At 48.2% G+C, this 11823-nt stretch overlaps 1 protein-coding gene across 5 annotated transcripts in view; it reads left to right on the forward strand.

Moving 5' to 3' along the window:
• dnm1a (dynamin 1a) overlaps nucleotides 1–10038 on the forward strand; it is a 57264-nt gene extending 47226 nt beyond the window's left edge. For 2 of the 5 annotated variants that reach the window (XM_023811062.2, XM_023811061.2), the window contains exons 16-23: nucleotides 974–1083; nucleotides 1772–1883; nucleotides 2048–2059; nucleotides 2590–2757; nucleotides 3402–3643; nucleotides 4277–4480; nucleotides 5824–5860; nucleotides 8536–10038. In XM_023811062.2, coding sequence (XP_023666830.1) covers nucleotides 974–1083; nucleotides 1772–1883; nucleotides 2048–2059; nucleotides 2590–2757; nucleotides 3402–3643; nucleotides 4277–4480; nucleotides 5824–5845 — 870 coding nt within the window. In that variant the 3' untranslated portion in view covers nucleotides 5846–5860; nucleotides 8536–10038. The remainder of the gene's footprint in view (nucleotides 1–973; nucleotides 1084–1771; nucleotides 1884–2047; nucleotides 2060–2589; nucleotides 2758–3401; nucleotides 3644–4276; nucleotides 4481–5823; nucleotides 5861–8535) is intronic. The other 3 variants (XM_023811060.2, XM_023811059.2, XM_072714750.1) reach the window with 2 other exon arrangements.
• The last annotated feature ends 1785 nt before the right edge of the window (nucleotides 10039–11823 follow it).

An 11823-nucleotide genomic window follows, 5' to 3' on the forward strand; every position in this document is an offset into this window, starting at 1 on the left:
GTCTCAGATGCCTCCTGACACTTCTCAGCGAGATGTATGAAGCCTGGGCTTTGCTCCTGAACGCTGCTGCATTTTCACCAGTGCCGGCTTATAAAAAGTGGTGATCTCTCCTCTATGGACGTCCTGCTATTCATCTGCTCTGCTTCACTGCCCTACTCTGCCTCTCGTTTGCCATTGTATCCTGCCCGCAGCAATGAGAAAACCACGCCCCTCTTGGCGAGCAGTCCACGGTGGGCCAGGCTGGGCCGTTCAGGGCACCGACGACATTGGCGCTGATGTCATCGTGCCAAACCGGCTGAGACTGCTTGTTTAGTCCACCGGGTCTGGAAACATGGGGCGATGACTCTTTTGGGCCATGAGCTGACGAAGCCGGGGATTACCAGGTCGGCCACGGAGTTTATAAACATTGCCGGAAGGTTCTGTCATTGTTGCACAAGGGAGCTTCACAAACACGACAGAACACGAAACACTGGGGCTTTAAGGTCATTCAGCGATTTGTAACACACCAGGAGGGTGTGGGTTCATACCCAGTCGGAAGCTGCTTTCATACCATATAGGATATGTGGAGAAATGTTCACCCCAGTGGTGAGGATCTCCCAATCCCAGGAATGAAATGGGAAGTGGTCTTTCAAGATTTAACTTAATGCAGACACATGATTACCAGGGAAGCCTCTAGTCATAGAACTTTTTTTAAGAGTTTTGTAAGCAAGGCGTGGGCGCGCCGGGGGGGGGGACAGGGGGGTGTAGCGTGTGCGGCTGCCCAGCCGGCTGTGGCCGCCCCAGTCGCCCACTGGAGTTTTATTTTAGATACGCAGCTTTTAATCAGTTCCAGGCGACGTGGTGGGTTGTTGTAAAACGGGATTCCAGGCTCTCTGCATCTCCAAGTCAGCCTTGAAACCAGCACCCTCCCCACCCCAATCGTTTTTTTTCTCCTCCCCCTCAAATGCCGACCTTCTTTGTGCGTCCCCTGCAGGAGAAGGAGAAGAAGTACATGCTGCAAGTGGACAACCTGAAGCTGAGGGATGTGGAGAAGGGATTCATGTCCAGCAAGCATGTCTTCGCCCTCTTCAACACGGAGCAGAGGTCAGCCTTGCGACCCCCTCCCGTACACCCAGAATACCACGTGCGATGCCCCCGCTGTACACACCCAGCTCACATCACGCGTCTCGCGGGACATGTGGGTTACATTTTTGCCACGCGATTTAACATTTCATTCATTAACTGGTAACATTTCTGATGCTGACTGATGTCACACAAGCGCTTTAATATCCTGCACTGTTATATATTTACACACTCTGCGGGCAGTAAATGATCTGCACCTGTGCATTAACGCAGACCGGCAGTCACGCGGCTGCAGCTGAATGCGTACAGCAGACAGATGGGGTCCGGCACTGTGTGGCTAAGCACACAGAAAGGTCTGGAAAAACAAAACACATCCAGTTTTGTGGCTGCAAACACCTTGTTAATGGGAGAGGTTGGAGGAGAATGGCTTGTTAAAGGCCAGAATTTCAAAAATAACAGCTCAGTACCACAGTGGTGTGTAGAAAGGCTTTTCTACCTCTATCGAGCATTTACCCTTGAAGTGATTCTGAAGATAAAAGCGGGTTCTGCCCGTTACTGGATATATCTACACTAGATAGCACCTAAAAATATTTGATCGTGAAATAAATACTATTCTGTGAAATAGTGAGGTTGACTTTAAAAAGGTGAGAGGGTCATTGAGTGAGATTATGGGGCTGGAGAAGTAGATGACACCCCCCCACCACCACAGGAACGTGTACAAGGACTACCGGCAACTGGAACTGGCCAGCGAGTCACAGGAGGAGGTGGATGGCTGGAAGGCGTCTTTCCTGAGGGCCGGAGTCTACCCAGAACGCATTGTGGTAATGTCACTCCGGTCACATGACATGCCCTGCAAACGGCACCTCTGATTCCACTAAAACCAGCTGCACCTTTCATACTTTTGATTAGATATAAGTTTACTGTGGACTATCGGTACAAACTCTAACATCTCTTTCCACTTTGTTTCTGCTGGACGCTGCCATAGGAAAAGGATAAGGTATAGTATTGCCTTTCATCAATTCGCCCCCTATTGGTCTGACCCTAAAGGATAGTGCTGACTTGTACATACTAGCTGTAGAAATACAAATGTGCTGTATTTCTGAAACAAAGTGCATTCTGAAACCCAAGGAATTGACAGGATTAGTCTGATTCTACTGAAAAAGCAGTAATGGGGTTGGCTGCAAATTATTTTGGAGTTACTCCTTAAATGGGCTGACCTTGCAGTGACCTTGAGGTGACCTTGCAGTTTTGGGCGGTTAGTTTAGCCTGACTGTAGGCAGTGATGGTTGGTTCCTGGCCGACACCAACTTCACCGGCCTTTGACTACTAAATGTTAGTTATTGCACCAATGTTCCTGTTTAGTAGTCTATCTTCTGTTGCCTCTTCATCCAATTCTACATTTTGTCCCTCTTGTCTTGTTTCCCTCTTTATGACACTTTTCCGGCCCATCTACTGCCTTGGCTCCACCCCTTTTCCATATGGCTCTGCCCTCCTAACTTACCGATAACTTCACTTGCACCCCGGCAGAATGACACTGAAGATAGCGGCTCGGATGGCTTCATGCACTCCATGGACCCGCAGCTGGAACGCCAGGTGGAGACCATCCGGAACCTGGTGGACTCCTACATGGCGATAGTGAACAAGACGGTGCGAGACCTCATGCCCAAGACCATCATGCACCTAATGATCAACAACGTGAGTGTCCCATCAGCACAGAAGGCGTCCTTCAAACTCCAGCCTTCCTGTAGCACTGCGGTTCCTGGTCGTCGCGTTTAGCTGTCCAGATCCTGCAGAGTTTGGAGAACAGGGTATCAACAAGCACTGGACTGACAGGTGGAAAACCAGGACAAGCAAGCAGGTTTCCTGCAGATTTTGAATTCAGTGATGTGTCCCTCTCTATGGGGTGTTGTACAAACAGCTCATTTATGCATAAATTATTTCTTAGGTAAAGTAATTAAGCACTGAGACCATGCAAAAATACTGTCAGATCTTCCACGGGGTCATTGGGGTACCTGTAACAGTTCCACTCTCTGCGTCAGTTCCTGAAGGTTCTGTGGTTCTTTTACTTTGTTTTACTTTCCCTAGATTGGAGCGCGACTGCTTGTACTTCTTAGAAAGTTAAAAACAGGTCTGGCTCTAGCTATAGGCAGAATAGTCAGCTGCCCAGGGCCCCTGAAATACCTCCATTACGGAGGGAATGAAATGATCGTCGATTTTCTTTTTAGTAAAGTATTTTAGTAAAGTATTTTCAGTAAAACTTTGCCTAGGGCCCCTGAAAAGGTAGAGCCAGCCCTGGTTATACTGTGTAATTTTTCCCCCCTACCCCGATAAATGGTCAGACGAAGGAATTCATCAATGCGGAGCTGCTGGCGTGCCTCTACTCGTGCGGCGACCAGAACACGCTGATGGAGGAGTCGGCGGAGCAGGCCCAGCACCGCGATGAGATGCTGCGCATGTACCATGCCCTGCGGGAGGCGCTAGGCATCATCGGCGACATCAGCACCTCTACCATCTCCACTTCCATGCCCCCACCTGTTGACGACTCCTGGTTACAGGTTTCAGGGGGGCCGTCCGGTCGCAGGTACCTCACAAGGGGGCATGTTCGGACATACAGGAGTAAATATGCAAAATATCCCAACTTTCAAATAAGATGGGTTACACGAAATGGGAGGGGGGTTGAAAAGCCAGCATAAAATTAACAGAATGGTGATGGTTTATATCAAACAGTGATGGAGTGGGCACTGGGAACAATGGTGAGGTGGCTCCCTCTGCTGGAGCAGAAAGAAACAGCTCTCTACACCTAGGGCCACACGGTGGAGTGTATTAGTGGGAGTGTGTGTGCTAACTGGTCAGAACCATACAAAGAATAGAACATAGAGATGACAAGTTACTCGCAGTCGAGCATGACAGCATGCGTAGAACTTTCCAGGCCTTAGGAACTTGGTTAAGTGGACTTAGGAAATAACGCAAGTTTTGGGGACCTTACTTTGTACACTAACCCAAGTTACTTCAGTAAATGTCCAGTAGAATGGGTGAGAAAACAGTGTAGGTCACATCATCTGGACTTTTCTTCTCCTGGCGGTCCTTGAGGACCTGCAGACGGTCTATGCTTTTGCTCTGCCAGACAGCTCATGGGTCCCTGAGGACTGGTTTGAGAAACATTGCTGTAAATGATTATAGTGGCGGTTCTACCCCCATTCCCCTCCTCCTCCAGGTCGCCGGCAGCCAGCCCCACCCCGCAGCGTAGGGCGCCCCCAGGGCCTCCCTCCAGGCCCGGCTCCCGCGGTTCGGCCCCTGGACCCCCTGCTGCCGGAGGTCCGCCTGTCCCCTCCCGCCCTGGGGCGTCCCCGGACCCCTTCGGTGGGCCGCCCCCACAGGTGCCCTCCCGGCCCAACCGCGCCCCCCCGGGTGTACCCAGGTAAGTCATTGCAGCGAACAGTTGGTGTGAATAAAACTGGGATGGATGGGGCGGGGGGGGGGGTGATTCTGGACAGCAGTCTCTGCCCAATCAGAGGAGCATTTTCCACCATTAAGAATCAGGTTGGGAGGTTTGCTGCCCGTTTCACCTCAAATGCAACAGCTTGGAATTTGGGGGAGGTGTAGAAAGAGAGATAGAGGTGTAGCTCCTTAAAGTAGGAGGCTTGTTAGATGTTTGTGACCCCTAGAGTTTTGGCACCATCCACCTCTCTGCCCCACCACTTCTCTCTCTCCTCTCTGCCAGCGATGTCCCCTTTCCTCTCTGAGGGAAGCCCTTTCTTGACATCACATCAGTGACATCACGGACACCCAGCTGGTCGCCCCCCCACATTCATTTCAGTCTCTAGGTCCTGTCAGGCCGCCCCAGGCTTACACACTGCCTTTGGCTGAAATTATAATTACACTTGTTGGGTGAAATGATATCTGGGGTGAAATTTGGAACATTTGACAGCTGCTTTACTAAACCAAAAATTCACAGTATTTTTATTTTCTAAATTTCTGAAATGCCTGCACAGAAATCATGCAGGATGATTGATAACTTTCAGAAAATCTGCTGTCTGCTGTTTCTCAGAACTGCTGCTACTGAACAGAAAGCTGTAGCAACAGATGGGTGGGATTAAGGGGATTCATGGGAAATTCCTTCACCTCTGTACCATAAGTGTGGGACGCCCACACTTGGCAGGGTTTCAGGGACGCCACGTGTTTTCAGCGTACACGTTACCAGTGGAAGATTAGTGGGCAGAGCTGTTTAAAAGCCATGACAGGAGATTACATTACACCAGGAAATGCTGGGGCGTGACACCCCCCCACCAGAAGCTCTCCCTTTGTTCCATATTGCATCCCTCCCTCAAAACTACCACCTTTGAGCCTTTACCTGCCCCTTCAGCTGTCTGTGCTTTGTGTGTCTATCGCATCTGCCCAAGCCTTCAGAGAGAGAGAGGGAGAGAGGAAGGAGGGATAAAAAGAAGATTTTGAGATTGTAAGATTACAGGTAATTAGTAAGAGAACCTGTTGCGGAGGTTGTGAGCTGGACTGATGTGTACCGGATCGCCTAACGTCAGATAAACACGCCACTGAACTCTGCACTGGGTCAGGAAATGGACGCTTTGCGGGGAAAAACACACTCGGATCCGTTAAGGTGCCCCGCTGAGTTTCCACCTCTGCGTTAGTGCAGCGTTCAGGCAACATTGCTGTCTGCTCCCCCCTAACTTGTGATGATGCACACCCCACCCCCCACCCCCGTGCCCTCCCGATCTTTTCCATTGATTATGGTTATTCTTTCAGAATTACAATCAGTGACCAGTGAGGACTACCGCTAAGGGTACGTCTGGTGACCTCGTTACGAGTCTCCCACGTTGCCCGCCACCTCGCTGCATGACCGTCAGTCACGTCCACTCATGCCGTCAGACTCCGCCCCTGGGAAAGTTCCCCTGCAACCTGACCCCATCTTCCTCCACCCCCCCACCCCTACCTCACCCTCCACTCTCCACCCCAACTGGCGGGTAGCTGGCGAGGGGGCAGCCGCTCATACCTCGGCCCCTGGGCCTCGTCCCCCCTTCGCATCCTCTGTGCAGTGGGCGGAGCCTAACAGAGAATGTGTAGGGCAGACCCCACACACACCAGGTTCTCAGAGATTGCACTGAGAACCAGCGTTGATGGGGGTGTTGACTGTCACCATGTGAGTGGTACGTGCTGGTCGGACCTCCCATAGCAACCAATCCAGGTCACTGTTGTTGTTTTTTTCAGTAACATAGCCAATGGCTTATTCCGTAGCTCATGAGCTGATGATAAAGGGTTAACCTGAAAGACTGACAGGCCACATTCACCTGAAAGAGTTAGTGAGCAGGACACCTTCGGCTTGTAAACACTGCCTTTGCTGGTTTATATATTTGGTCTTGGCCTCTTGGCATAAAGTTATTGCTGACTTTGATTAGTCATTCAATGGAAATATAGTAAAGTTTTAGGATGTTAGATGACATCATGTTTTATTTAGTGTCCACGTAGAATTATTAGAAATTTATAAATAGTTTGACAGGTGCCTTTTGACGGACTGGCATCCTGTCTAGGCCATTCTCTGCCTTGCTGGGATAAGATCCAAGCTCACTGTGACACACATTTGAATATCGACTGAGGCTTCTTCCTATCACTTGTATTTTACCACACAAACTGATGAAACAGACATTGCTTAACACATTTTTACATGCATTAGCCATGAGTCACATGACATGTTTATTTAGGCTACTGGACAATTTCTCCTTGACATAAACCTAAATGTAGAACACAGTGACAGAATCAGTTTGCTAAAAGTCCAACTTACGGAAAGCTTTTGTAAATCCAATAATCTTAATTATCTCATTCATTTGTGAGGTCTGCTAGAACTTAATTTTGAATTCACACGACTTTAATTTTGTGTCACGTCCTCGTCCGTCAGCCTGTCGCCATCGTGATGCAGCGTGCAATGTGATACTGTCCTCATCGTCTTCCTTACACTGTCACACATTGCAGGGCATGGCTGTGTGTGTGTGTGTGTGTGTGTGAGAGTGTGACTGTTCGGTGTGGCACCATAGTACTCTGAGATCATACCTTCTGACGGCGTCATGTCTTCTCTCTGTCTGTCTGTACCCCCCCCCCCCCCCAACCTCCCCCAACCCCCCCCCACAGCCGCCGGCCCAACAAACCCACAGAGACCCCCCTCTTAGACTTCTGAGCCCTGGTTCCTTGTGGAATGAAAAAGCGTGGACCTAACCCCATCCTTCTAAGACCTGTTCACCTGTTTTCCCCTATGCACTATTTCCTCATGCGCACACACACACACACACACACACACACACACGCACACACACACACACACACACACGCACACACACACACACACGCACGCACGCACACACACACAAACAAAGAAAATTAGCTATGTCTAGACACTTTGCACAAATAAACTGCAAAGGGAAAATAAAACGATAAAGAACAGCATAATAATACAGTAATAGTTTCACTTTGTTGTGCATTGTCCTTTTCGTCGTAAGGGTGCTTGGGGTTTTTTTGTTCTTCGTAGATGGAGACGCTCGTCTTGTGTTTCTGAAACACCCTTGAATAAAAACATACACTTAGCTACATTTAGCATGGCATACGTGTGCGTCCATCAGTCCACCTGTATATGCACATGTTCACCACAAACCGTAGCCCCCAGTTCGCACCTACAGGCCAAACCCACTCAGCTCGCGTGACTTCTTGAACCGCCCCGCGCACCATGGATTGGCAGTGGAGCGACATTCGGACACCTCCCTCTGATATGTTATGCCTCCTGGGCATGCGCAATTACTCTGGAGAGACAACGAGCGTCACCACTGGCCGTCACGTTCTGTGCCCAGACTGCTGTTGGTACTGCGAGGGAACACCACTCCCCCTACTGGTGGTGTGCTGTAATGCAAGCTCCCCATCACATTTCCTGTTCATGGCTCACTCTCCTCTTTGTTCTCCTCCTCCACCTCCATACATTTATTATTGGAGTTGTTTACTCCTACGCTCAGTGCTGTACTCCTTGATTATCATTTTTATTTTTGAAACACATCCCTTGACTTCAGAATCCCGATGCGTTATCAGAGTAACTGCATCTCTCACACTCACTGCCAACCCTCCCCCCCATGTCCGCTTCCCCTAACACCCTTGCCCGATGACCCCTCGGGTCCAGCTGAGGGACGTGCCGTTTGCAGCCACACGACGCGAGCAATAAAGTTTGTACAAAACCTGCCAAGCAAAATAAAGCCGTAAGCAATAATCTGTACGTGAGGGACCATGTTAGTGTGCCGTGTGATGTTTCAATAAAGTAAAACATTACGGACACCAGCTCTGCTCTGTGGCCTTGCTGTCCTTCGTGACGCCTCCCTCAGCCTCCTTCTTGCAGGCCGTCTCTTCTGTTTCCACTTGCATTTCTACGTTTTTTCATTCATTTTTACTTCTCCCCCTCCCCCCCCCCCCCCCGCTTTGTTTTCACAGTCGTCCGGGTAAGGGCAGCCCCTCTCGGCCCGAGAGCCCCCTTCCTCCGTTCGACTCCTAATCATAATTTCTGCCGGCTGTCCTCCTGCATCCCGCACCCCAACCCTCCTCCTCTCACTAGCACCCCCTATTGGTGTAGAAGATTACTTAAAAAAAAACAAAAACAAAAACAAGCAAACCAACAAAAAAATAACAAGAAGCCTGGACCCCACGCCCCCCTCCTCCCACTCCCACTACTCACCATGGAGACATTGTCCTCAATTTATGAAAAGAAAAATGAAGAGAAAACAGGAAGAGCCATGGAGACATTCCTGTGTGTTCCCCCCCGGACCCTGGGGAAACATCTAAATGATCACCCCCCCCCCCCCCCCAAGTATCATGTGATGTTGTGATGTCCTGCACGGCTTGGAGAGCCTCCTGTAAGATTTGCCCCCTGCGCTTTTTTCTGTGACGGCGGACTGAGTACATCTGGTTCACTGTGAAACAGTCCCCGTGCGCCTCGACACCCCCGCAAGTCTTCACGTCCTCCCACCGTCAAGAGCTCCACTCCTTCATTAGCGAGATGTTTCTTTGCAAGGCGGGGCCAACGTAGAAAGTGCAATATCTCCACGGGAAGGCTTGGGTCAAGCTAACCGCTTTCATGCCAGACACACCATAGAGGTTCAGTCTACGAGGATGTGAAGACGGCGTCCGAAACTCGGGGCACCTTTGGCTTGCCGTGTCCGATGCGCCGACCTGGCAAAATCCCGGGGTGGAAAAATATCATTCCAAGTCAGATGTCTTGTAAGTGTTCCAGTGTCTCTTTCTTGTCTCTCAGTGAATCAAGGGTCAAAAGACATTATCAGGTCAAAAAAATATTAAGTGTCTATGCATAGATTATTGCAATCGTTTGTTAAACATTCCTTGTCCTGTTGACATTGAGGACAAGGTAGACTTTGTGTCTTTGTGGTTGTTGTTCTCTGACCCTGTTTGTATTAATTGTTGGGCATGGCAACCTTCTCACATTTAAACAGCTGTGACAGGTCAATAAAAACAGCACCCCCTCCCCTGCACAAGCATCCAGCTCCACCAATCTTAGTGACATCATTTACAAATTAACTACGATTTAAGAGTAAATAGTTCTTTATGGGCATATCTTAAGTGTGTTACATATCTTTGTGGTGCATTATGGGAAATTGTGCTTCCACTGTTTAGATTAGTCGACATGTAAGATTAATGAATATTAAATTATTCTGAACACGTGAATATGTGTAAAGTTTTATGTATGATAACGTGGATAAAATGATCACAGTATATATTAAAAATGTGGGAATCTATTTTCAGTCAATATTACATATTGACACTGCTCAGCAGATGAGTAAAGAAAGGCTCCGCCCCCCTGGAGAAGGAAGAGCGAATGGGTGTTTATTTCAGCTGACGTGTCCTGCACCTTATTGCTGTTGGTTGAATGAGTCTGTGCAGCAAGGTGCTGTCAATTAAAACAAACAAACAAAAAAACATGTACCAGCTGTTATGTGTGTGATTTCTTGCCTCCACCATCAAAAACAAGACAAGATGAGGTTTAAAAAAAGCAACATGCATCAATATAAGGAATGTACCAGCATCAGCGCACAATGTGTTGAGTCGGTTTAATTAGCTCAATCAATTTATTTAGAAGAGGGAAAAAAACTTACAGGATGAACCACATCAGAAATATACATCTGAGAGATTTAACCCCCCATAGTGTTTAAACAGTATTTTTCTTAAAGATGATTAGTTTTATTATTTCAAATAAATATATATTTAGTTACCATCTGTAATAAACAGACTGGCCCACTCAGGTCCCCCACTCCTACATGTCCCCAACACCACAGAACGATTAAATGTACAGATTCCAAATGCTAACCAGCCTGCAGGTGGAAAATAGCACCCCCCCCCCCCCACCATTCACCGCAGACCACTGACTAAATGTACAATATGTTACAGTTAGAGTATTTACAGGTTTCCTTTACAGGAGAGAGGATCACCCTTCATTGTGATTCGAGTCACTGGCCATCGAGGGAAAAAAAAACAGTCACATTTGAGAACCTGTGGATGAGCTGTGACAAATTCAACATGTGCTGATTGGGTTAGCCCGTTACCAATGTATGTATGTATATATTATAAAAAAAAAGCCATGAGACACACACACACACACACACACACACACACACACACACACACCCATGCAAGCCACGCCTCAAGTTCTCATCCGGTCTTCAGCTGTATCTCAACTCCATCTCCACATCTGCTCTTTTCAAGCCCAGGGTGCAAAAACTTGGACGTCCATAACCTCCATGCCCGCCAAAGGCCAGCACCCGATGGCTGCTATACTGGTGCCCGCAGACAAGATTCACACACGAATATTATGCTTTTCAAAGAAAGAGTAGCTGGAGTATTCATGTACTCCAAAGGTAGTATACGGCTAATATCACTCAGTTTCAAAACTTAGGAAAGGCCGACTTTGGAAGCATGGTGATAGGCTAACTCCATTATGAAGGTTGACCATTACATCCCACACCAGCTTAGTGATGTTAAGTCCAAACATATCATCTGTTCGGCTATCAGATCAGCTGGATGACCCAAATGAGTAAAACTCCCGGAGAACATCAATCAAACTGCGCACTGAGGAAAGACGAGCCAATCTCGCTCATTCTGACAAGCAATCACGCTGAAGGTGGGTCTGGTCCAACCTGCCCACCACAGCTGAATCAGCGGGTGAAATTCGGCAAAGGTTAACTGGAAGGTGAGGCAGAACATTAGACAGACATTCCTTCTGAGCTTCACTTTGTGTGCCATCGTAGATAGAAATGGAGATGACAGAGCAGAGACCAGGATCTTCAGTCCTCATTTCAGCCACACAAACTCGCAGGCAAATGGATTGAAGTCATTTCCTGCACAGATTAACTCAAAGATGATGCACAACCAAGCATCCCAGCTTGGGATCCCAGTCATCTGCTATGTCATGTTACAAGTTCAGTACAACCAAAGAGCAGCTTTCAAGGGCATCATAACCCTGCCTTATCAAATCCAGCTTCTACTTTTCATTGTCTGTGATTCCAGTTAATGATTCATCAAAACCAACCGAAGACTTTGCTTGTGTAATGTGACTTTGCTTAAAACGGATGGTCCAGCATAACTGACATTCAAAAAACAGAAGGTACTTCAGGCATAAACCAGGTCACAGACAAGACAAATAAATCCAGTCTTATGAGCTCCAATTGGAGCACATAGAAAAGTAAGCCAATACAAAAAGCCCAATTATTACCA

This window comes from Paramormyrops kingsleyae, chromosome 7, assembly GCF_048594095.1.
Source record: "Paramormyrops kingsleyae isolate MSU_618 chromosome 7, PKINGS_0.4, whole genome shotgun sequence".
NCBI classification, from domain to species: Eukaryota; Metazoa; Chordata; class Actinopteri; order Osteoglossiformes; family Mormyridae; genus Paramormyrops; species Paramormyrops kingsleyae.